General features: G+C 48.3%; 3 protein-coding genes across 5 annotated transcripts; 2 read left to right on the top strand and 1 right to left on the bottom strand.

The window, feature by feature from the left end:
- Positions 1 to 8580: 8580 nt before the first annotated feature.
- On the top strand, positions 8581 to 17843 carry ARL10 (ARF like GTPase 10). Its single transcript, XM_082723194.1, has 4 exons — positions 8581 to 8997; positions 9668 to 9869; positions 12764 to 12939; positions 14304 to 17843. The coding sequence occupies exons 1-4, from the start codon at positions 8815 to 8817 to the stop codon at positions 14475 to 14477; spliced, it is 735 nt and encodes a 244-aa protein (XP_082579320.1). The 5' UTR covers positions 8581 to 8814; the 3' UTR covers positions 14478 to 17843.
- Positions 17844 to 19800: 1957 nt separating this feature from the next.
- NOP16 (NOP16 nucleolar protein) lies at positions 19801 to 24521 on the bottom strand. 3 transcript variants are annotated; one of them, XM_082723197.1, is made up of 5 exons: positions 24241 to 24521; positions 24042 to 24150; positions 22661 to 22730; positions 20798 to 20904; positions 19801 to 20232 (listed from the first exon to the last, which is right to left on the bottom strand). In XM_082723197.1, exons 1-5 carry the CDS (start codon positions 24345 to 24347, stop codon positions 20089 to 20091), a joined length of 537 nt encoding a protein of 178 aa, XP_082579323.1. In that variant the 5' UTR covers positions 24348 to 24521; the 3' UTR covers positions 19801 to 20088. The 3 variants fall into 3 exon arrangements, with proteins under 3 accessions (XP_082579323.1, XP_082579325.1, XP_082579324.1); XM_082723199.1 differs by having other exon boundaries at positions 22661 to 22746; positions 24241 to 24380; XM_082723198.1 differs by lacking the exon at positions 22661 to 22730 and having other exon boundaries at positions 24241 to 24374.
- A 96-nt stretch (positions 24522 to 24617) lies between these two features.
- Positions 24618 to 25566, top strand: HIGD2A (HIG1 hypoxia inducible domain family member 2A). The gene is made up of 2 exons (XM_082723200.1): positions 24618 to 24794; positions 25153 to 25566. The coding sequence occupies exons 1-2, from the start codon at positions 24641 to 24643 to the stop codon at positions 25317 to 25319; spliced, it is 321 nt and encodes a 106-aa protein (XP_082579326.1). The 5' UTR covers positions 24618 to 24640; the 3' UTR covers positions 25320 to 25566.
- Positions 25567 to 25963: the final 397 nt, after the last annotated feature.

The following is a 25963-nucleotide window of genomic DNA, read 5'->3' as shown; positions in this document are numbered from 1 at the left end:
TTTTGCTTGTTTGTTTTTTTCAAAGATTTTATTTATTTGACAGAGAGAGAGATCACAAGTAGGCAGAGAGGGAGGCAGAGAAAGGGGGGGAAGCAGGCTCCCCTCTTAGCAGAGAGCCCGATGCGGGACTCAATCCCAGGACCCTGAGACCGTGATCTGAGCTGAAGGCAGAGGCTTAACCCACTGAGCCACCCAGGCTCCCCTATCCCCGTTTCTACCCCACGTCCAAAGCTTGTCGTCAGGGCTCATCTCAGGGGGCCTCTGAGGACTGAAGGTGGATCTCTCGTTTGGACTCTGCCTGGGACCTTTGCTGGGCCTACTGGAAGGCCCCACAAGCTTTGCTCCTGCAACTTTAAACTTTGAGTGCCATTACCAAACACAGTGCTTGAGCGCACCATGAATCCAAGTCTTTTATGATTCTAGAATTAGTTTATGAAAAGCACAATTACACTGCAGTGTGACATTTATTTATTTATTTATTTATTTATTTATTTGCAGTGTGATTTTTTGTGTGTGTGTTAAGTGTTACTTTGGGAAAACAAAGTGTTACTTTGGGCATGGCACAGTGAGTTAAGCAGCCAAGTCTGGATTTGGATTGAGGTCGGGTTCTCAGGGTTGTGGGATGGAGCCTCCTATCTGTGCTGAGCGCAGAGTACGCTTGTCGTTCTCCCTCTGTTCCTCCCACCCCCCTCGCTCACTCTCTCTCAAATAAATAAGTAAGTAAATAAAATCTTTTTTTAGAAAACAAAACCAAAAACCTCCCAAAATAAATAAATAAATAAAATGTTTTAAAAAATTAAAAATGTTACTTTTGTTAATCTGGAACTTTTAAAATATGCTATATTTTTTTACGTTCTGCAGAAGTAAAGCTGTCCCCTTGCACTCCTCCATCAAGAGGATAGGCTACAAGTAACATTTCAGTCAAGGGGGAGAAACAGGACTTTGCACTCTTATATAAATGATAAGCATCAGCTTGGGATTTTTTTTTTTTAAGGATTTTATTTATTTATTTATTTATTTAACAGAGAGAGATCCACACTGGATCTGCCAATGCATCTTTTTTTTTTTTTTTTTTAAAAGATTCAGGTTCAGGACTGAACCTGCCTGCCTGCCTTTCTCTGGACATCTGCCCTCCCTGGCCAGTCCAAGCCCTCAGAAAGGCCCACGCCTTAGACAGACTTGCCAACACTCTCAATGACCCATCAGCAGACAGGAACTTGTTTACTGAGAAGGAAGCAAGTGGGGCATTTGCATTTCTGAGGTTTCTAGACGGGGAGCTAGCTCCATCTGGAAGCCTGCCCTGCATATCATCACAGATGAGGCATTCCCATTGCCCACTCAGCAGCAGAGAAAACTAACACTCTCAAGGGGGACCTTGGCAAAGATACCTCAGCCAGGAAACGGCAGAGGTGAAATTCAAGCCCAGGGCTGAACACCCTGCTGATAGCTTGGCTGCCCGGTGTCCTTGGCCTCAGTTTCTCCACTTTTAATATCCCTGGGACAGGAGGGTTGAAAGGCACCACCCACAGAGAAAAAAATTAGAAGTCACATCTCCCTCTAGTGGTGAGGGGGAGAGATTTCACTGAAGAGATTAATTAAAGGAAGTTATGTCAACTGTCAAGAAGGTCCTTAGAGAACAACTTCCCCAGCCTGGTATTATCACAGGTGGCACAACTAAGGTACAGAGGATAGAAGAACCAGGCCAATGTCACACAGTTAGCAGTTAATTAAATATAAAAAGTGTTCTTGTGTCTTACTTAACGTCAGGCATGATGCTCAGAGCATGAGATCCACCAGGGAGGATATGCTCGCTTTGGCAGCACATATATTAAAATTGGAATGATACAGAAGAGATGAGCATGGCCCTGCACAAGGGATACACTGGGAAAGAGGACACTGCCCCTGCCTGTTATGAGCTGAATTGTGTCCTTCCAAAAGTCACATGTTGAAGTCTCAAAGCCTGGTAACTCAGAACAGAACAGTATTTAGGGATAAAGTCTTTAAAGGGTAATTAAATTTAAATAAATCTGGGGGAGGCACCTGGGTGGCTCAGTCAGTTAAACGTCTGCCTTCAGCTCAGGTCATGATCCCAGGGTCCTGGGATCAAGCCCTGCATCAGGCTCCCTGCTCAGTGGGAGCCTGCTTCTCCCTCTCCCACTCCCCCTGCTTGTGTTCCCTTTCTCACTGTCTCTCTTTCCGTCAGATAAATAAAATCTGAAAATATGTATATAAAAAGTTGCTCAGCCTCACTCCAAAGGCGAAAAATCCAATAAACAAAGAGATTTGAGTTCATTTCTGTCAGATTTACAAAAGATTTTAAGTTTGATGATACTATATGTTGGCAAGAATATGGGGAAATAGAGACTCAGTAGCTTCTTAAAATGGATTACAAATTAGGACAACCGTTCCGAAGAGCAAATTGGCAATCTTAACTTTGAAGATGCACAACAGAATTACAGCAATTCCATTCCTCAGGATACACTTTATTTTATTTAAAGACTTTTAGAAAAGATTTTACTTATTTATTAGGGAGACAGAGAGAACAAGTAGGGGAGGGGAAGAAGGAGGGGAGAACCAGACTCCCTGCTGAGCAGGGAGGCCAATACAGGGCTCGATCCCAGGACCCGGAGATCATGAGACAAAGGCAGATGCTTAACCAACTGAGCCACCCAGGCCTCCCTTCCCAGAAAATACTTTGGGAAAAGTTCTCACAAATATGCTCAAGGAGACGCCTATAACAACCTTCACTGCATCACTGCTCCTGAGAGCAAAAATATGGTCAGCCCAAACATTTCAACGACAGAAAAATAAAAAAGTAAACTGTGATATAGTCACGCAAGGGAATACTACATAACGTTAGAAACGAATGAACTAGATCTCCAGGTATCAACATGGTCAGTCTCAAAAACATTATGTTGTGTTAAACAAAGATAATAGTATGTTACCAGCAGAGGCCACTTTTTTTTTTTAAGATTTTATTTATGTATTTATTTACTTATTTATTTTGCAAGATTGAGAGCACGCAAGCTTGAGTGCTGGGTGGGGAGCACAGGGAGAGGGAGAGAATCTCAAGCAGACTCCACACTGAATACGGAGTATGGAGACCCACGTGGGGCCAATCCCACGATCCTGAGATCATGACCTGAGCTGAAATCAGGAGCCAGCCGCTCAACTGACTGAGCCACCCAGGCACCCCTGCAGAGCTCACTTTAGGCAACAGGTTTGAGCAGTGGGAACATAAACAAGGCAAAAGGGCCCACAGTGACCACCAAGCTGAAACAGGCTCATCAAGCGACCCACCTCAAAATAACCATAGGCCCTAACTGACCAATTACAACCAGGCGCAGTTCCAGAGGTTACAAAAAAAGAGAAAATTCCATACAGTCCCTTACTTCTTCGCCCCATCCTATAACTATAGCCCCACATGACCGCCTCATGGCAGACAGTCTCTCCTTTGCTGTCCTGCCTTCTGCTCCCTTGTGGTATATTCAACTTTTCTCTCTTTGGTTCTGCCTTGGGTATATTCTTTCACCGCCTGCGCCAGCCCCCATTCAATCAGAATATGCCACATTACCATTTACGTATATTATTAAGCCAAAAAACATTTTGATAAGTATTAATAAAATAAAAGCATAAAAACATAATGGGAATGATACACATCAACTTGGAGATCACGATTATCTCTGAAGATAGGAATAGCATCTCATTTATGCTTGAAATTTTTTTAATAAAAAGTACAGCAAAAGGCTAATTCTCAAGTTTCGGTCAATACATGGGTATCTGAACATGTTTGTTTGACACATTTAATAATTTTAAAAACATTAAGAGCCGATTTTTTAAAAATTTATTACTTATTTGACAGACAGAGATCACAAGTAGGCAGAGAGGCAGGCAGAGAGAGGAGGGAAGCAGGCTCACCGCTGAGCAGAGAGCCCAATGCGGGGCTTGATCCCAGGACTCTGGGATCATGACCTGAGCTGAAGGCAGAGGCTTTAACTCACTGAGCCACCCAGGTGCCCCCATTAAGAGCTGATTAATTAAAATGATGAACAACTCAAGAGCTCATCTATGTGAAAATGAAACATCCTAAAATCCAACCGAGGACCCATGTGAGAGACTTCAAAGCCAATCCCTTGAGTTTTCCTTCTTTTTCAGAAGAAGAGTTTGATATAATGAGTGGACCTAGATTCCAGGGTCTGTATAGGGGGATACAACATATTAAGAGCATGGTTTTCAAGACACACAGACCTGGTTCAAATCATAGCTGCCTCATTTATTCATTAAATGATCTTGGAGAAACCATCCCCCCTCTCAAGTTGGTTTTCTCTTTTATAAGACGGGGATAAGCTGACCAGAAGGCAGATAGCACAAACCAGCCCCAGATCCAGGGATACCTGAGAATCAAAGGGAAGCTGGCAGATCAGAGAGAGCAGCCCCGTGGCCATCAGCAAAAGGCTGGGCTTGGGTGTGGACAATGGCAACCCAGAGCCAAAGACAGAGCTCCAAGAAGGGAATCAGGCCCTGTTGGTTCTCGGACGGATAGACCCTTACTTCTTCCCTGCCTTTCACTGGGCAGCCCTTGGCCAGTCCTGTCATCGTTACCAAGGGCTGAGAAGGCAGCGGCTGGGTGGGGAAGTCAGTAATAAACTCCAGTGCAGTGAACTGGCCGGCACCTCAGCAGCCTCTCCTACCACTCCTCTTCCCTCTCCCTGTACCCTAAGCACTAAGTTATGGCAATGGGCGTTAGTAAGAGATTTACCTGGGCCATGAGGAACAAGGACTTTCTCCAGAGATGCAGGCGTCTGCTCAGCGCAGTACGAATTAGGGGTGCGGACTGTACCCCAGAGAGTCTCCTTCCCAACTCACCAGCAATACACTACACTTGGGCTATGCCACCTCCCCAGGCACTTAGTCCTGGCCCCAAGGAAAGGAGCTCACAGGGGCAGATAAGAGATGTCTGAGGGGCACACACCCAATGAGAGAAAAGATGCCATACAGGACTACCTTATCCAAACACACCAGAGTTAATGGACTTGGCAGGACAACGAATGAAAATAAGCATTTAAAATATCACTCTAAAAAAGAAGAGAGAGGATTTTGGAAAGATGAAGGGGGAGACAAGAAATCATAAGGAACCAACTACAGAACCAGACACGAAAAATGTTATAGATGAAATAAAGCCCTGAAAGCCTGGGGTGAATAGCAGTGTGGGTATAGCCAAAGATCAAATAAACAAGTGGAAGACCAGGTTCAGAAAATTCCCTAAAAGGCATGACAAAGGTATAAATAACTGAAAAGCAAAAGGTTAAGCCAGTGTTCTGTGAAGCTGGCTATCCCTGAATAGCATGGCACATGATCTAACCAGGGGACACCGTGGTCAGGGACCCACTCCTGCACCTCTCACTGTAAAGCAGTTCCCCTCGTTGGATGCTATGTTGTTTGTGACTGCACCCTGTGGATGGGGCATACTTGATTCCCCAGATAGTGATGAGAAAAGAAGGAAGGAAGGAAGGAAGGAAGTGGGGAGGGAGGGAGGCAGGAAGGAAGGAAGGAATTACAAAAGGGTTGAACACAAATATACCCTGGACTTTAGGAATGACAGTACCCATGGAAGCAAATGGCACCAGGATTCCAGCTCTGCCTTCTGACTTTGCCTTTCCTGCTCTATCTCAGCCCCTTTGACCTCAAGCCTTCTTCTTTAAATGCGGGGAAAATGGTTACCTATAGCTGGTAAGTTTTACTTCTTAATCCACCCAAGACAGATGGATCTCAAGATGCTGGGTACCACATTTAAGAATCCCATGGAACAGTCTCCTTGGTTCAGCTTGATCTAATTATTACTGACTATATTATTCATGCCAAGTGTCATATAAACATAGCAAGTTTTCAGGATGCCTGGGTAGCTTAGTTGGTTGGGCCACTGCCTTCAGCTCAGGTCATGATCCCAGCATCCTGGGATCGAGTCCCGCATCGGGCTCCTTGCTTGGCAGGGAGCCTGCTTCTCTCTCTGCCTCTGTCTGCTTGTGCACTTGTGCGTGCTCTCTCTCTCTGATAAATAAATAAAAATCTTTTAAAAAGCCAAAAACATGGCAGGTATTCAGTTAATTCAATCATTAGGAAAACTATTCTCAGAAGATGAAGACAGACAAATGTTTGCACAGCAGTACATTTTATACCAGAACAAAGCCTAATGTACAGTTGATGTCTAGTTGGTTAAATGTCAGTTCCCTGCTGCCCTTCTTGCTCCATCATCAGAGACTTGTAGTACTTATCCTGGTGGAGGTGGGAAGCCACTGAGGAATTTTAACCTGAAAATGACATTGCCAGGTTTTCTTTTGTAAAGACAGCTGTGTAGCAATATGGAAGTTGGACTGTATAAGTAAAGTTGGCAATAGTTATCTTCACAGTTTAATCTTTTTATTTTTTTAAAAGATTTTATTTATTTATTTGACAGAGACACAGCGAGAAAGGGAACACAAGCAAGGGGAGTGGGAGAGGGAGAAGCAGGCTTCCTGCCAAACCCAATGTGGGGCTCAATCCCAGGACCCTGGGATCATGACTGAGCTGAAGACAGAAGCTTAACGACTGAGCCACACAGGCACCCCATTTAATCTTTTTTTTTAAAGATGTATTTATTTATTTGACAGAGAGAGAAACCATAAGAAGGGGGAGCAGCAGGCAGAGGGAGAGGGAGAGCACATGGAGCTCGAGCCCAGGACCCTGGGATCATGACCTGAGCTGAAGGCAGATGCTTAACCAACTGAGCCATTCAGGCGCCTCTATAATTTAATCTTTAATTGTAGAATATCCAGATGGGGTCATGACTGAAGAGGAATTAGCATCACCCAGAAATGGATATATTGACATATGGGGCCTTGTCTTCTCTTTTTTCAGAAGGTAAAGAGTGACTATTTTTCTAAAGGATATTGCATCATGGAATGTGGAAACACAAAGTTAAAAATGGATATAAGAGTAAAACTGGATGCAAAGGAGTCGACTGTGCTGGCCACATGCCTGTTTAATCACAGCTCCATTCCTCACCCTTCACCTGCTCTGCTCTGCATGACAGGGGGCTAAGTCCTGACAATTCCATTTCCAGAGTTTCCTTGCCAAATGGTCCAGTTAGTTTCAGCTAATGGCAGCCAATGCCAGGCAAAAGGAGATTGAAAGGGATTGGTTAGAGAGGAGGGAAAAGATTCAAGAAAAGAATGTGTCATAGAAGCCAAGGGAGGAGAACATGCAATTGATTCAATTCTCCAAATATGTTAAGTGTGAACTCTGGGCCTCATTCTTATACTGAACACATCAGACCCCCAAGAAGACAAAGGCCTGGTCTGTCATCTTCAAGTGGAAGGACAGACATCTTCAGGCAGAGACTGTGACCACCCAGGGTGACTGCTGAATTCCAGGAATTCCAGCTGAGAGACAAGGGGATGAAAGGTAAGGTAAGGTAAGGTAAGGTCAAATTAGACCTCCAGGAGCCTTCAGCGCTCAAGGGATTAAGGTTCTCTCTTTTGAAACAACATAAAACTTACCAAGACTAAATCCCTTAATTTTTTTTTTTTTTTTTTGAATGCCAAGACTAAATCCCTTAATTTTTTTTTTTTTTTTTTTAATTTTCCAACCACAAAGTTTCGGATACTCACTAGTGCTAATTTTTCTCTTTGGGAGCCTTGCACTCCTGTTTCACTAGGAAGGTGATCCCTCAAGGAATGAGCTGGCACCCTGGCCAGGTTTTGAATGGCATCTCTGCTAAGATTTAACAGTGTTAAATATTGCAAGGTCAAGCAAAATAAGAACTAAGATGTTACCAACGGATTTAACAGGGAAGCATTTGTTAGAGACCAGGTGAGAGCAGTTTCCCTGGGTGGGTTGGGTGAAGAAGAGGAAATGAACATTATCCAAAGTAGCACTGCAATGAAAAGGAAAGGTAGTACCAGTGAGGGAGGACAGTTTCCTGAAACAAAAGAGATCTGAGCATTACCGGCAAATGACCAGAAAAGAACCCAGAGTCCCTCCTGGTCATCAAGATGGTTTGGGTTTGCTTACAATAAAAACACCTATCCATTCTGCAGTCCCTCATCTAGCCCTCCTTTGAAGGACTCCAGACTGTTTCTCCTGCTACACCTGGAAACCTTGGCAGCCACTGAAGTCAAGTAGGCAATGAGATCTAAACACTGACCCCCTAATCCTACCTGCTTCATTAGCATGCCCAGGATCCCAAGAGAGCAGAACTCCTGGGGTCTGAGAAGCAGCCCAGAGAGGGTAGAGTCCTAAAAGTCAGGGACCCGGGTTCCAGTTCCGTCTCTGCCACTCCATAACCTGACACCCTATAGCTGTGTGACTTGCCTCAACTTGATCCCCGAAGTCTTGAGATGCCCAGGAAACATCGCTTGGGATTTGAGTGCCGGCTACACCAATGCACTACGGTGCGAACTGGGCCTCCGCTTTCCATTCTAGGAAACACCGTTTTACGGAGTAACCGAGAACATTGGTCAGCTAACCACTAGGTATACAGCAAGTGCTCGGGAGGTGCCAACATCACCGACTCCCGTCCTGCCCAGGTACATCCTTTAGCTCTCCGCGGCACGTAGCAGTGGGAGTGGGACGTGCCAGCGCTCGGGTCAGCGCCCCCCACTCCAACAGCCCTGGCGCGAGCCGCCAGTCGCGACCGCAGTGGTGCATTGTGGGGCTTGTAGTGTGGGGCTGGGGTTGGGTGGGTGGGCGCGGCCGCCGCAGTCGCAGCGGGGCCATCTTCGGCGGGCCGGCTGGTTCGGCCTGTGCAGCCCGCACCCGTGCCCCTCGCCCTGTCCGATGGCTCCGCGGCCGCTGAGCCCCTTGGTGCTGGCGCTGGGCGGCGCCGCGGCCGTGCTGGGCTCCGTACTCTTCATCCTCTGGAAGGCCTACTTCGGGCGCGGACGCGAGCGGCGCTGGGACCGGGGCGAGGCCTGGTGGGGCGCGGAGACTGCCCGCCTCCCTGAGTGGGACGAGTGGGACGTGAGTGCCGGGCGAGGGTCTGGGCCTCCGCGTGTGCGGCTGAGGGGTGTGATGCCCGGCGAGGGCAGAAGCGCCTAGGTCGGGGCTCGGCGCCGCAGACCCTGGCGAAAGGGCGCGCAGTGGTAGCCGGGCCGTCGTGAGTCCCACAACCTAGTGATGGGTGGGCACTTCGGAGGGTGTGCGGCACCGCCCTGCGCGGCCTCGGGACCCGGGCCTCCTCGTGGGCGCCGGAGCCCCGAGGGCGCGGCCCCGGAGCTCAGTCGAGCCCGCGCCCGGTCCAGCCCGCGCTCGCCTGGCGCCTGCGCAGTGCGCACAGCCCGCGGCCCAGGGCATGTCGGGAGAGGCCGCCTCCCCCTTCCCCGGCGTGGGGCGGGGATGCGAGTTTATCCCCTTCGGTGTCCCGGGAGACCCTGGGACGTAGGGACTCTCAGTCTGAGGAGGCTGAGGCTTCGCGAGGGGAAGAAATTTCACCGAGGTCACTCGGGAGAAGCCAGAAGAACGGGGTTTGGGATTCAGGACTCCGAAGGCAGCGCTGGTCCCACTGCACCCGGCCTTGCCTTCCTGCCAGTTGACCGGTGGAGGGCGGGGATGGGTGCTTTGGTGTCTTAGGTCTTCCATTGGGAAGGGTCCGGCAGGAGGGTGCCGGCCGCAACCTGACCTGTGCCCACAGCCTGAAGACGAGGAGGACGAAGAGCCAGCGCTGGAGGAGTTGGAGCAGCGTGAGGTGCTGGTGCTGGGGCTGGACGGCTCGGGGAAGAGCACGTTCCTACGGGTGCTGTCCGGAAAGCCACCGCTGGAAGGCCACATCCCCACCTGGGGCTTCAACTCTGTGAGGCTGCCCACCAAGGACTTCGAGGTGGACCTGTTAGAGAGTGAGCAGACCCCCCCCACACACACGCCGTCTCCCCCATCACCTCAGTTGGACCCAAGCCGGGTCTTTGCTTGGGTGTGTCTCCAGCATGTATATCTCACAGGACACATCCCTGTATGATATTCTTTCCCTGCCTCTCTGGGGCACAGGATACAGTCCACGCTCTGTATTCTGACATGATGGGCCATTCATGATTGTGCAATTCCAGCCTGGTCACTGCCTGTCCCTCACCCCAACTGAAGCTCACATGCCTAACACTGAGATTCCAAAAGCTAAAGTTTCCAAACATCTGTCAGGCATTACTTAATAAAACCCTCCCAACAACTCCACAAAAAACTGGAAACAGTTATTACCCTTGTTACATGCATGAGGAAAGGGAGGCCCAGCAAGTTAAATAAAATCCTGGCTCACCCAGCTTGCCAGATGGATAATACAGACTCTGGCTGGAGGCTCTGGGTTTTCAGCAGCATGCTGCTACATTGCTTGTTTCTGAAAGGTACTTGCTGTTTTCTTTCTTCTGTCTGTGCTTGCACTCTTCCCTCAGTCTGGAAAGCCTTTCTTCCCTTCAAAAACTGCTATACCTCTTTTCAGGATTTAGATCAGAGGCACGTGGGTGGTTCGGTTCACAGAGCATTGACTTGATCTCACGGTCATGAGTTCAAGGTCTGCATTGGATGTGGAGCCTACTAAAAAATAAAACAATAAAGAATCTTCAAAAAAAAAAAAAAAAGATTTAGATCAAACATGATATCCTTATGAAGCCTTATCTGATTCCCAGGCTAGGTTAAGGGCTCTTCCTCTGAGCTGGCATTTGCCACATACCAGCCTATGTCCCTGACGAGGCTTCTGGGGCACAGATGAGTCTGATCCAGCTTTGGTCCCGAGCGCCCAGCCTCAAGCAAGTAACTGGGAGAGCTTGTTGAGTGAGTGATCAGAAAGGGTCTGGGCCGCCCCTGACCTCAGTGTTAGGCTTCTTGGGATTCTAGGAGAGGTTGGCAGAGGGGCTATTCAGAAGACAGCAGTACTTGGCCACCTGTGTCCAGCTGCAGACTGGGTGTGAGAGAGTAGTGGACTTCCTGCCAACCAAAGGGCTCAGACCATAAAGACTAGGTGGGTTTAGTTAAGCAGCAGCTTGTGGGATCAGACTCTGAGGGCCTGGCTATATCTTTCCTCCCTGCTTGTGGTAAACGTTGATATTCACCTGGAATATGGTCCTTTAAACAAGGTTTTACTGGTCTCCCTTTCTTGTGTCAGGGATGCAGAAGGGTCAAGTGGTATTCTGCACTTGACTCCCACTCTGGCAGAGATAGTACCCCCCAAACCTAGGAGAAGGGGGTTGGTGTTTTCATGTTACCCAAGAGTCTAAGGTTCAATAGAGTCACTCCTGGATTCTAACCCAGATCTCCCATTCAAGCCCTGGAACTCTCCCTTCCCATGACACTTACTTGGCTATAGTCTACAGTGCCTGGCCTGGAGGCCACCCAAGCATGAGCCCTTTGTTGATCTTTGATGACTCTTCCCTTCCTCACCCCCCACTTCCTATATCCTATCCATTTGATTAGCTAGTTCTTTCAGCTTTATTTTCCAATAGACTTTGCATCTCTCCACTTCTCCCCACTTCCACCACTGCCTGCTTGGTCCAAGCCACCATCATCTCAGTACTATAATTGCCTCCTTGCGAGTCTTCCTGCTTTCACTTTGTCCCCTACTGTCAGCCAGCAGTATATTTCAGAAACCCTTTAAGGGGTTCCCCCACAGTTTCACTGTAGCCTGACAGCCCTCATGTGGTCGAGCCCTGGCCAGCTTTGTTAGCTGTGGCTTCTTCCCCTCTCCCTCTGGCACTGCCGTGGCCACCCTGGCTGCCTTCTGTTTCAGACACATTGAGCTTGCTCTTCACTCTGCTTGTAATGCTTTCCTCTGCCTCTTCCCGTAGCTAGCTCCTTCTCATTATCCCAGACTCCGCTCACATGCTGCCTCCTCAGGGAGACCTTCCCAGACTGCCCAATCCAAAGCCACCCCAAGCCATTTTCACTTTTTCTTTTTTATTTCCTTTCTGAAATGTGCTTATGTGCTATTGCTGTGTCTGTCTTGGTTACAGAGGGAGCTCCTTGAGAGCAGGGCCCTGTCTGCCTTGCTCACCTCTGTATCCCCAGCACCCAGATCAGTGCTTGGCACCTAGTAAGCACTCAGTAAATATTTGTTGAGTGCCTGCTATGTGCCAGGCATTGTGCTGAGGGCTTTGGGGGGATCCAGATGTAAATAGCTCTAACTCTCAAAGAGCACAGAGTCCTCAAGTGTTAGAAGTATATCCAGAAACTCTAGGATGCAATGTGGCTAATGGGGACTGTGCAGAGGGAAAAGAAGGCAACCCAGGTTGGGGGTACTATGTGGGCAGCCATGTGGTGGTAGGACTGAGTATGCTGTTTTCAAGGAAAGAAAATGGGGTGACCAGACTGAACATGAAACACTGAATGGGGAATGGTTATGTATAGGCTGGGCATGGAGTCTTGGCTTCTGACCACGCCATTACTGTCTGGGAGAGAAAGCTAGGAACTGGCAGAAAGCAGCTCAGGAAAAAGAACCAGAGAGTACAGTTTAATGGGCACCTTGTATGCTAGTCTGTGTAAGGCACATTGCGTGTGGTACCTTTGGGTTTTCCTGCAACCTGTTAGTAGGTAAGTTCAGTGAGGAGAACGCTGCTACTCGAAGGTAGTGAGTTGCCTAGGAAGCCCCAGCTATTAGAGCCAGAGCTAAACCAGACTGGCTCCAGAACCTGTGGTCTTCCTTGCCCCTGGTTGGTGGAGCCTTGGGAAGCTGTAAATGGGGTGGTATGGGGCTAAATATAGAGAGCTGGGGCCCAGGGAGGCTCTGAGCTGGCCCCTGGCCTCTCCTCAGTCGGTGGCAGCCAGAACCTACGCTTCTACTGGAAAGAGTTTGTGAATGAAGTAGACGTGCTGGTGTTCATGGTGGACTCAGCTGACCGGTTGCGGCTGCCCTGGGCCCGGCAGGAACTGCACAAGCTGCTGGACAAGGACCCTGACCTGCCTGTCGTCGTGGTGGCCAACAAGCAGGTGAGGATAATGGGAGGGAAGCTGGCTTAGACCAGTTGGGCTTGATCCACTGATCCCTGGGCAGGGGCAGGGAGCACAGGAGAGAGATTCAGGCCCAGGCCTGTGATCTGGAGCACTTGGGTGAGATACTGTCCCCAACTCTTCTACCTCTGCTTTTTCCTCATCCCTGATCCCCATTCTCTGTCTGCCTTCCTCCTCGCCTCCCTGTCACCCACTATCCTGAAGAAATGAGAAAAATACTAAGCACCCACTATATATAAGGTATGGTTTTGAATGACATTTCACATTATGCTTCTAATTGATCCTACAGGATCCATTTTACAGATTGGAAATCTGAAGCTCAGAGAGGTTCTGTAATCTCCCCAAGGTTAAACACCTTGAAAATAGTGGAATTGCAATGTCTAACTCCAAAACTTGTGCCTTTTCCACTCTGCCATGTCCTTGTCCATGTCCCATGGCTCTAGATCAAAGACCTAAGCTAGGAAGTGATAAGTGGAACATATTCCAATAACAATAACAAATAACATTTATAAGTGTGCTTACAGTGTGCCAGGCTAAGCACCTGACCGTCATGACTTCGCTTAAATCCTATAAAACCCCATGGTAGGCCTTGTTATTATCCTCAGTGCCCAAAGTTAAAACTGGTATGTGGCAAAACCAGGACTTGAACTCAGATCTTCCTCAAAGATTCTGCTCTTAACCATGCTCTACTTTTCTTGGGCCTTTGGCCCAGCCACCCTCAGCATCACAGACTGAAGGTGCCACTCTCAATACATGCCAGGTAAAACTTAGCAACAGTACAGAGTTCTGTCGTTTTTTTTGTGGCCTGGCCCACGTTCCTGAGAGCTGTGGCATTTGTTTCCAACCTGACTTGGAAAGAAGCTATACGTCTTTGATCCCAGTTTCTCCTGCCTATCAGGATATCCTTGACAATCACTTACAAGCATGTAACCATATGTCCTGGTCTGCCTGGGATGGCCCTCATTTATGGCTGTTGTTCTGGTATAATTATTAATAGTGTCCACTTTAAGTCTCAGAAGTACCCTGGTTTGGATGATGAATTACATCATCATTCTACTTATAAACTATAATTATGAGGATAACTCTAAGTGCCTCTCAGCAATGCCTGGCTTATAGGAAGAGCTATTTCTCACCGCAGTGGCTAATGGTAGTATGAAAAGAGGTTGGTACGAAGGAAAGTCGGAGATGAGAGAATTTAGACCAAGAGGCCCAGAGGTCACTTCTGGGAACTTAGGCCCCAGTGTTTCCCAGGATAGCCAAAGAACAGTTCTTCTCATGGATGACAGTGTGGGTGCTGGGAAACTGTGAGCTCTGTTCCAACCGGCTTCTCCATCTCATCCCAGGACCTGAGTGAGTCCATGAGTATGGTGGAGCTACAGCAGGAGCTGGGCCTGCGGGCTATCGATAGCCAGCGGGAGGTGTTCCTCTTGGCAGCCAGCATCGCCCCTGCAGGACCCGGCTTTGAAAACCCTGGCACCGTGCATATCTGGAGACTGCTCTTGGAGCTTCTCTCCTAGGCCGGCTATCACCAGCTTGCCACCCAACCCTGAAGACCCTAGTCCTGTCACTCCTCCTGTCTACTGCCAGTGTGGGCCTGAGGCAGGAGCCATGTAGCAGGACTGCCCTTCTCTTCACCCACCCTCCAGAGCAGGGCCTGGGCAAGGCCAGGAACCGCACAGAAGCCTTCCAACGGTGAGGTGGCCATGAGGCTGAAGTGGGGAGGCGGCTGAGGCAGATAGTGGAAGAACATAGTGTCTGGCTCACTCCAGGCTGGAAGTGGATCAGGCTTTCACCGCTGAAGGCACCTCCTTCTCTGATGCGTACAGTAAGGTGCTCAGTGGGCTTGGTTCTCCTCTCTGCAGGTCCCAGTGACTGAGAACCGGGACAGTGTCAGAAGTACTCCCAGTCTAAAACCGTTCCCTCCTGGTGACCTCATGCCCATCACACAGGCAGGTTCTGGGCAGCACACAGTGAGCCTTGGCTCTAGGGCCCACAATGTGCAGCCCCAGCTCCGCCCCAGCTCCGCCGGACTGGCTCGAGGCCTTGTGCTATCTCTGCCTCTCTGGCCCTGTGACCATCAATTTTAAAGAGATGGCTTCCTTGGTTTTTTCTCACTTGGAGATAGATTTTCCAGCCATGAAGATAAGAAGGGCTGGGATGAACCTGGAGACAAGGAGTTCTCTGAAACCTTCCTGCTTCTGCAAGCTAAGACCTGCCTGCCAGACTACAGCATCAAGTGGTGTTCAGCCCTGAGCAGAGACACGGAGGGCTTTCCTCCCCCTCATCTGGGGACAGAAACTGCTGCTCTGTGCCAGTGCCTGTGTTTACAGAAGAATGGGGAAGGAGCCTGTGTCCCTGGGGAGAAGACCGTCACCTGAAGCTCGGTGTTGGCCTCAGAACTGCATTCTAATTATTTATTTATTTATTTATACAAGGAACAGACCAAAGTCTCAGGTTCTGTTTCTAGGTGCTGTTATCAAAGCCCCAGATGACTGCCATGGAAATATTTGTGTCTTTGAGGAAAACAGCTGGAGTTGTGAGACGTGTGATAACCTGCACTTGTCAGTGGAAACAAAGCTCTAGCTTTCCCCCAACATTTACAGCTATAATCGGCATCCCCCTTTACGGTGACCCACATGAACTTAAAACTCTGCCACTTGGCCCAGTATGTCAGAAGGACACAACCCCCTCCCGTGTAGCTGGTAGTCACGAGCTACAGAAAGGATATTTCAATCATGTAAATCCAAGTAAACAAAAATGGGAATTAGCAGATCAGCCAACAGGATACCTGAGGCTTTGGGTACCTCAGTCTTTCTGGACCTGCTGATTCCCCAGCCAAAAGTTGGACAGAATTTCTATTCTCTCCAGTGCACACTCACAGTTTATTTATATGCTGACACTTTAGTGGAGGCCAAGGACGGAGACTTTTGTCTGCACTGAGTAATCAGTAGCCACAGATGGATTTTTTTTTTAGCAGAGATAGCCAACGCAGTTTGCTTTTTAATTGAGAATAGAGATGATGTGCCTTCATTTCACTTGACATTGACTCAGCGTGCCTCAGTTCCATGCTGTGGCCTACACAAGAGGCAGCACAGGGAGGAAGGTGGGATGGACACTCTAGAAGTCCAGAAGTGTGACGAGTTACAGTGGCCGGCTGTGCTCTTGGGCTGTGGGTGTATGACAGAATCACTGTCCTTTGAAATTCTAATTAACTTTCTGCAGAAAAAAGATTTGTCTGCTTTTATCTTAAATATTTAAGGAATGACTTGACTTTTAGAGTACCCTTTGAACTTTTGCCGACAGCTTTTCATTTTGACATTTAAAGAATGTGAAACTTTATGTCTTTGTTCTATAAACTTCACCTTGTTCTCCAGTGCTTGACATTTACCTCTGGAACCAGCATTGTTGTAGGGGACCCTTTTCTAATTAAGATCTCCCTTTGGTCTAATGAGTATCGTTATGTAATACAGTTTTCAAAGTCTGCAGTGAGGGGAGTGAACTTGAATAGTTATATCCACGAGTGACCTCTGAAGACCACTCCCAGAACTGACGGGTCTCAAGGGTACACCGGAAGACACAAACCACTGAGGGGGCCTGAAGGTCCAGAGTACCACCCTGATGCTTGTGCAGAAAATAGATGTTCTCTTGACCCGTGGGTGTGCCTCATCACATTTGTGGCTGACTGCTACACTCCTCTGGTGGGACTGCTGGCCTGTCGTCCAGGCAGAGTGTCAACACTGCTCAACCGCTCTGGTTTCTGCCAGGACTGGGCAAAGTGGAGAACGGGCCTCTCATGAATAGCCGAGTGCCTGGCCCGTGCTGCTCTTACCCAGTTGCTCCTGAATGTGACTTTCTGATTCACCAGCCCAGATCACCTGCTCCTGGAAACCAGCCATTATCTGTGGAGTTCATCTCAAAGTGAGTTTTCTGAGCTAGCCTGGATGACACTGCTCCCCCAAGACTGCCCCAACACTATAGCTCCCAGCCTGCTTGAACATGGGATATGGGTCAAATGTCAGCCCCTCTCCTTTTCTAAGGAAGGCAACTGGAAGGCAGGCTCTGGATCTGACTGAGCAGGTGGGCATTCCACATCAAAAGGAAGCTTCTGCCTGCCTGTTGAACCGATGCCTGATCATTCACCCTGGCACCAACGGCTTCTGATCTTAAGAATTAATGCAATGTGGCTTCTGATTTTCCATCCTCTCACCTGCTGCCAACCCTCTGAGAGGCCGACTTGGCCCAAAGCTTGGTCATGTGAATGGTCTAAGCAAGAAGGCTCCAAGACCACCACCTTGACTGGCTGCTTATTCACAGGAGCCTCTTCTGGTACCTCTTGCCCTGACACACTGGTATCCAGCCGTAAGGACGGGGGTCGATGGTGAAATCAGCCTGTCACAGCGCTCCCCTCCCTCCACAGAGGTGCTGATGAAAATCTGAGGACCCTTGCCTGTCTGTGTGGATGAAACGCTAGATTGCAAAACCTGTCTATGGAAAACATTTTGTTCTTAAGCTTGCTTAATAGCAACTGCCAGCACTTTGAACTAGCTGCTGAAACTCACCTGTGGTATTCATCCTGGTGCACCTGCCCACATCTCAGGCCTGGAATAGTCTGAGCATCTTCCTGTCACATTTGTTGGCTCACACATCTTCAGTCGTTTCTAGTAGCTGTGCAAAGAAAACCAGCTTTTCCTCATTTGCTGCCTCTGCGAGGTGGGCCCACGAGGTACATAAAGAGAATTCCCATCAAAGATCTGGAAGTGAAGAGGCCTTGCTGTCCCACCCCGAGCCCTGTGAACCCAGACCCACAGGGTTGCCAAGGACAGATTGCATTAAGGGAGACCCAATGGCTGTTTGAGACACAAAATAAATGCCAAAAATTCAAATATGGTTTCACTTGAATTCTGATTTTGAGGAGTATATCCTGGGTGCTCATAGTTCCAATGAGGGGCAGGTATGGGGGATGGTCTCAGAAGTTTCAGTAACACGATCATTTGTATCTGTACCTGGCGGCCATTTCTTGGGAGTTCTAGCTGATGGGGCCAGAAGTCAGAATGGAGCGTTCCCCCTGCACCTGCCTTGGGCTCAGCTCCGGATGCCCAGGGAAGATTCATGCACTCAAGCGCAGTCGGCCAGGGGATGTCAAGCTGATTAAAAAGCAGTTGTAACTGGTATGTATTGCTACAGGAAGGCTGGGGCATAGGGAAGACGGGACACTTACATAGCATAAGGATGGGGGATAGTGGCAGAAAAGGCTTTCCAAAACTGGCACCTGAATTGGGTAAAGAAACAAAGGGACAGCTGTCAAAGGCGTGAATTTGGAATACCATGGAGGATGTTATAAGGCCAAATAAAAGCCCTCATGAGTGGGATGCCTGGCTCGCTCAGTCTGTAGGTACAGCATGTAATTCTTTATCTCAAGGTCATGAGTTCAAGCCCCAAATTGGGCATGGAGCATACTTGAAATACAGAATCCCCTACCTGGAGACTAGATTCCAAAGCCTGTGTGCACACTGCTACAAGGGCCAGTTCACTGCTGGGGGCTAAGCCAGCATAGGAGGGCTTTCTGGGGCCCCGTTTCCAGCCTGCCCTGATAGCGTGGGACAGAAGGCTGCCTTCAGGGGCTCATGGAGAGGATATAGCAGGTGAAAACCCAGGCTTAGTACTTGTACTGACTTGACTTCAGACCTTACGCTGACCTCTCAAGCCTGTTTCCTTACCTGTAAAATGGTGAAGCCAGACACCCTGCAGGACTTTATGTGAATTGATCTGCATAAAAACACCAAATCTTTTTAAAGAGGAATAAGGAGGGGCGCCTGGGTGGCTCAGTGGGTTAAGCCGCTGCCTTCGGCTCAGGTCATGATCTCAGGGTCCTGGGATCGAGTCCCGCATCGGGCTCTCTGCTTGGCAGGGAGCCTGCTTCCTCCTCTCTCTCTCTGCCTGCCTCTCCAATTACTTGTGATTTCTCTCTGTCAAATAAATAAATAAAATCTTTTAAAAAAAAAAAAAAAAAAGAGGAATAAGGAGAACCAGAGTTGAGGTGCCCTTCTAGGCGAAACATTAGGAATGAGAGGGTTGTTTTTTTTTTAATTTTGGGTAAAGGTTTTATTTATTTATTTGACACAGAGAGATCACAAGTAGGCAGAGGCAGGCAGAGAGAGAGGAGGAAGCAGGCTCCCTGCTGAGCAGAGAGCCTGATGCAGGGCTCAATCCCAGGACCCTGGGACCATGACCTGAGCCAAAGGCAGAGGCCCAACCCACTGAGCCACCCAGGCACCCCAATGAGAGGGGTTTTGTACTACAATAGCTCAAGATAAAGTATCAAAAGCAGAAAATGCCCAGTGCCCACCCCACAGTGCCTGTGATCCTGTTGTGTGTCATCACCTCACATAGCCAAATTAGGCAGGCCTACCCCAGAGAAGGGCCACACAGTGTATACCCAGTACCTGGCGGACAGATGCTATTCAGCAGTTCACCAGTCTCAGTGGACTTGGGGGCCTCAGGTTCCTTTCAGAGCAAGCAATCTCAAGACGAGTAGTGAAGGCCAGTCCTAAGAAGGCAGCAATCCAGCTACTTCCCCCTCTGGCCCTTGAGCCAATCTACTGAGACATACCTCCTAAGCAGCCCAAAGTTAGCAGCAGGCTTATGTAGAAGGCTTAATCCTGTGCAGGAAACCAAGAAGAGCAATGCAACCGGAACAGAGGACAAGAGGAGGGAGGCCACACCTAAGAGGGGAGGACGACTGTGGCACATTAAGGGCTGGATGGCCTCTCTGCCCTGCCGAGTGGGTTTTCACAGGGACAGTCCCAGAGCTTGGTTGGGAAGGGAACACACAACCAGCAGAAAAGTAAAATAGTCTTTTTATTATATACAGGCTATACGTAAACCACCCACCCACTCTGAAAACAGTAGGTTCTGGCTTTTCTCAGGGCACTCAGAAGCTTCTTGGAAACCATTCCTTCCCTTCAGAAAGGGGAGCATGAGTGTGTGCATGCATGTGCATGTGTATGTAACCTGATTCCAAGAGGTTTGACCAGCCTCATCTAGCCACATGCCCCTCCTTGCCTTAAACCCTGGCTTTGAGCTTCTCTGGTCCAGAGGAGACCTCAGCCTAGGGCAGGCATAAGCCAATCATTCAACCTCCATCTTGTTCTTCTGCAAAGAATCAATGAAGGTTTGCCACTCCGCTGGGTAAAAACGCTTATAGACGTTGATCTTATTCCGAATCTGTTTCGGCGTATCTTGGTAGTAATTCTTCTCATCCCGGGCCATAGCCTAAGAAGGGAGAAGCCACTTGAGGAGGGCTGGACAGGCAAAGTTTCAAATCCTAGTACTGCTTGAGCTGGGCTGGGCAAGCCACTTAGTGTCCCTGAAGTCCACGTTCCTCACCTCAAAATCCATGGTGTATGTGGGGAAATGGATGCAAATGCCCTTGGGAACAAGGCAGGAGCTGCGGCCAGATATGAATGGCTAATGCTCCATCCATAGCTCACTGATCACATCTGGGCACCAGAATCCAGTGCAGCCAGATCTTCCAATTTTTAAGAGAAGTCAAAAATAGTAACTTTAATTCAAAAACTCTCATAATTAAAATGGCACCTAGTTCAAGTTCTTTAAAAATACCATGCAAATAAAACTACATGTCTGAGTGGAATATGAACCACAGGCCAATCAGTCTGTTCTGGCTACAAGCATCTGTCCATGAGATCAATTTCCTAAAGTCTCTCTTTCCTTCGTTTGCACTCAGTCTCAGGCAAGAGATAAGATCAGACCCCAAATGGTCCAGGGCACCTTCCTAACAGACCTAAGTGGTTCTTCCTGCCAGGCCTGAACCACTCACCTTATAGTCCTCCCCATGATTCTCCACCATGTAGCGCACATAGTCAATGAGGTCTCGAGACAGCGTGTTTCCTTTCTTTTCTGGAAGGCTGGCTTCTGCCTCCAGGTCTAGGGTGAGAGAAACCAGGACACAGAAAATGACGTTTTGCCTCCCGTACTTTTTGAGTTGCCCAATCACCCTTTCACCCATCCCAAACCAAGGCCATCAGATGGGCTTTGCCTCTCCAGCCCCAAATTCAGTGCTCTTCAGCCCCTGGGATTCCAGGCCCTGCCTATGACACAATCATCTATCACTATGGCAACTACCTAAAAGGTAAGTCATCTCTCTTGGGTCTCAGCTGGGTAAGAGCAGGGACCAAATTAATAATCTCTACTTAGTACTGGGTCCTGGGGACAAAGGTGAAGACACATTGCCTACCACAAGTTGTGCCTTCACTGTTAAAATATCTAGGCAGGAGTATCCGGGTGGCTTAATCAGTTAGACATCCGACTCTTGGTTTCAGCTCAGGTCATGATCTTATGGGTCGTGAGACTGAGCCCCATGTGGGAATCCATGCTGACCATGGAGTCTGCTTGTCCTTTTCCCTCTACTCCTCTCCCCACTCTCACTCTCTCCCTTACTCCCTGGAATAAATAAAATCTTTAAAACTAATTAGGGCGCCTGGGTGGCTCAGTGGGTTAAGCCACTGCCTTTGGCTCGGGTCATGATCCCAGGGCCCTAGGATTGAGCCCCGCATCGGGCTCTCTGCTCAGCAGGGAGCCTGCTTCCCTCTCTCTCTCTGCCTGCCTCTCCGTCTACTTGTGATTTCTCTCTGTCAAATAAATAAATCTTTAATAATAAAATAAAAATAAATTAAATTAACTAATTAAATTAAATAGGTAGGCAAATACTCCCCATTTCTCAAGTAGGAGAAAAACAGCTCAGGGAAACAAGGTGGTCAAATGTTATCCAGGGATTAAGTGCTTATAGTCAAAATTATCTTTGACTTGGTTGCCAGAGGCTGGGGTGGGAGGGAGGCAGGGAAATGGGGAGTTGTTTAATGTGTAGAGTTCCATTTCTGAAGATGAAAAAGTTCTGAAGATCTAATGCATGACAACATAAACATTCTTAACACTACTGAGCTATATAATTAAAAATGATTAAGATGGTAAACTTGATAAGTTTTCTACCACAATTTAAAAAAATTCTTTAAAGAATGAGAAGTAAAAAAATAAAATAAAATAAAATAAAATAAAAAGAAGTAAAAAGTTTAGAAATTTGGCAGAAAATACACCTAATTTTATTCATGCAATCCTTTGCAGTAATTCTTACGAGAATTCTTATGAGAATCACTGATAGGAACTCAAGAAATTCTCTTATCAAATGCCTGGCCATTTAAAACTCTTTTAAGGAGAACCGTTAACATCTTGGACAGGTAAGAGGAAGATGAGTGGAGAATTTCAGAGTATTCCTGCTTCCCTGTAGAATTTACTCTGTTTTAATATTCAGTCTCTATAGCATTAATAAATATGAAACTGATTTGTAACTGAAAAGATTAAAGATGGTGGAATCTATAAAAATCTGTTCATCCTTAAATTCATGACAAGCTAAACATATGTCTGAGACACTGGTTTCTTTTCTATCCTCTTGGGCACCTGGCTGCATCCTCCCTGAACATTTCTGACCTCACTTCACATGTTTGAGTTTATTAAGTAGACTAAAAATATCCCAGTCAGAGACAGTCTTAACTTTGTGAGCCCTGGACCAGCTCCCTTCTTCCCTCCGAACCTCAGTTTTTCCATCTGTAAAATGAAGACATCTGAGGGCCCTTTCTGGCCCTGACTGTGCAGAAAGGTGAACTAGAGGAATGTGGACAGCACCCACCGTTTAGCACATAGGGCTTCCGCACAAGCTCCTTAGGCCTCTCCTCTATGTCTACCTCCATGGCCTTTACCTGCAGAGAACACAGCCTGTGAGACCAGTAGACAAAGGAAGAATCTTAGGGAAAATTCTAGAGGCTCCTGCCCATCCCAACACAACTGATTATCCATAAGAATCCCTACACATACTCAGGCAGGAACAGATGACGGAGAGAACCAATGCCCCGGAGGCCTTATGGTTTCTAAAAGGGACTCAAGGAAGCAAGTCATCTTTCTGTGCCTATCTAAAAAATGGGCATAATGCTACCTCACCTCATGTGTGCTAATCAAATGAAACAATGCCCTTGAAAGCTCTTTATAATTTACAATGAAAAGATAGCAGATATCTTCTCTATGAAGAGGAGCAACTTGACAGTGCTTGGCTATAGCTTCACATTTGATCAAGAAACAGTACTGCCATTTTCCTCTGGCATGAAGGGATAAGAAGAAATTTATCTAAAAGCAATGGCACAGGGTGCCTAGTTGGTTCAGTCTGTTAAGCATCTGCCTTCAGCTTAGGTCATGATCTCAGGGTCCGGGGATGGAGCCCTGTGTCAGGATCCCTAAGCAGCAGGGAGTCTGCCTCTTCCTCTGCCCTTCCCGTGCTCCACTCTCAGCTTGCTAATAAATAAATAAAATCTTTAAAAAGTATTCAAATAAATAAATAAAAGCAATGGGACAAATCCAATCAGCAAGTCCATTCATTAGGTTAACTACTGAGCACTAGTCACATTCTAACCACCACTGGATAAGACACAAGGTCCTTGTCCCCAAGAAGATTATGTTGAGGGAAAGAGGCACATGCAATAAACAAATACATATATAAAACACCATCAAGTATTTACAAGTGCTACGAGTTAAAGCTGGAAATAAATTACTGGGTAAAAGAGTTCTATTTTTTTAAAGTATGGTGCAGAAAAAGACTTATTTGGGAGAAACTAAGGAAGCCTCAGACCAAGGATATTAGATGACTGGGGGAAGGTGTAAGTAAGAGTAAGTAAAAATCCCAAACTCTGGGGAGTCCTTACTAGGAAAGTGAAGGGCAGAAAAAGATAAATCCTGAGACATACCATTGGGATCCCAAGGGACCCAAACAAGCTCATTTCGGAGGGATAAAGAAAATGAGTGGAGAAGAAAAGAGGGGAGCTCCAACCCAGGTCCAATGTGTGCTGGGAAGTAGGAGGAGGTAGTAAAGAGTTCTTCAACCACAGTCAGTGCAAGCTGCCGGAGCTGGCAAACCCAGGAAAGGCGTAGTAAGCGTGGCAATGCACAGAAAGAAGTTCTTAAACTCAGCTAAGTATGGAAGCAAACAGGGATGAAGGGCGAGGACCCTGCCACGTCAGTACCTTTCTCTTACGGAGGGGAACCGCCTTGTTGGGGTCCATAGCCAACCCCATCTCGGCCAGGTTCTGCCGCACGGATTTGGCGTGGTCCCAGGCATGTCGGATGTGGGAGCTATAGGCAAAGAGAGAGAGATCACGGAACCGTCATCTCGCAGGCCGTCCTAGCCGAGGTCCCCTGCCTTCCAAACCCCGGTCCCCTCACCATTCGATCCGTGGCGCTGCTTTCCGTCGAGCATTCCGGTTCAGCCGCTTCCGGTTAACATTGTAACCGAACTTCTGTCTCCTGGTCTTCCCCTTGGCTTTGGGCATTTCCTTGACCACCGCACCGACAACTAGAACTGGATGCCTCTCACACGCAGCGCCACGTGTTTCCGACTACTTCCTGTGGATGCTCGCAAGGGTTTGCGGGCTTCTTCGGGAAATGTAGTCCATCCTATAGAGACCTCATGCATCTTACTATAATGACTACGACTCCCAGAATGCAACGACCGGTTGGCGTCTGCGTACAAGCTCAGCAAAGCCCTTTCGCCCCTCCCCTTCAATGACTTCATCAGAAGGCGGAGCTTAGCGTTCGCATTTTTCCCAAAGCAGCTTCCCGGGACATGGCGGCTCCTGGTCCTGTGACTCCGGGGCCACCCTTTGAACCAGCACAGCCCCCAGTCATTGAGGGCTTTAGCCCCAGTATCTACCGCACTCAAGAAAGCTTCAAGGAAAAATTTATTCGCAAGACCCGCGAGAACCCAATGGTACCCATAGGTAAGCAGGTGTCATAGGAACTGTAGACGGAGAGGATAGTGATGTCTGAGGGAATGAATTAGGTGAGGACCGGGAATGCCAAGGGGGAAGGGAGTGAGAGCGGACCAGAGTTGTGGCGCCGAGGCCGGGGGGTGAGAGGTGATCCTGATTGGAGCAGGAGTTGGGCGGGATTGGGGCCCTGAGATAGGGCGAGCGCTGTAACTGGGAGGACCCTTCCTCCGCCAGACCCTCCCACTAGGCCCCCTCTGCCTCCGCCGTTACTCAGAGCTCTGGACTCCGAGTACTGGAGGCCCACGGGGGGGAGGGGCCTCCAGGGCCGGAACGTGCTACTCCCCCACTTACTTTGTCCCCTCCTCAGGCTGCCTGGGCACGGCGGCCGCCCTCACCTACGGCCTCTACTGCTTCCACCGGGGTCAGAGCCGGCGCTCTCAGCTCATGATGCGCACTCGGATCGCTGCCCAGGGCTTCACGGTCGCAGCCATCTTGCTGGGTCTGGCTGCATCTGCTATGAGGTCTCGATCCTGAGTCCGAGACCTGGCCTTGAACGTTACACAGAGATCATTCCCGGCCCCAGGAGCAACCACCGGCCCCGCTACCTGACATTCCTTCGTCTCCCCTGACAAGGCCCCTATCAGCGGGCGAGGAAGTGGCCAATTGTGTAACTGACAGGTGTTTTTTCGGGAATCTCGGATTCGTTTCAGTTTGAGTGTTGCATACTTGTATTTGTGCCCCACTCTCTTCACTTCCTACTTAATAAACTGATCCACTTGTAGTTTGGTGAATTCATTCTCAATCTAGCACCCCCAGGGTTTTTGGTCTTTGGTTTTAGGAGATTGTCTAAAGACTATAGGGGCCCTTAGAAATCTTGCAGTCTAATGATTACCAAACTTTTCTGGTAACAATCACCTGGGGGAACTTGTTAAAGTTAGATATTCGGTAGAGTGATGCTATTTGAAAAGACAACAACAACTGATCTTTCCAACAATCTTCAGACCTTCAACTGGAAACCCTTCCTTCAGATGAGGCTGGCCATGGCCCTGCCCCAGGCAGGGAGGTTCTGCCCTCCACTTTGCTTCTGCTCCTCACCCCACTCCCACCTCCTGAGAGCATCTAGACTCTACTGATGTAGACTACCCCCACTTGGTTCTTGATGCATCTTAAAGAACAGG

This window comes from Mustela nivalis (genome assembly GCF_964662115.1).
Source record: "Mustela nivalis genome assembly, chromosome: 3".
Classification (NCBI taxonomy): Eukaryota; Metazoa; Chordata; class Mammalia; order Carnivora; family Mustelidae; genus Mustela; species Mustela nivalis.
The sequence above is the reverse complement of the archived record's forward strand: the minus strand, read 5'-3'. Positions and strand labels throughout refer to the sequence as shown.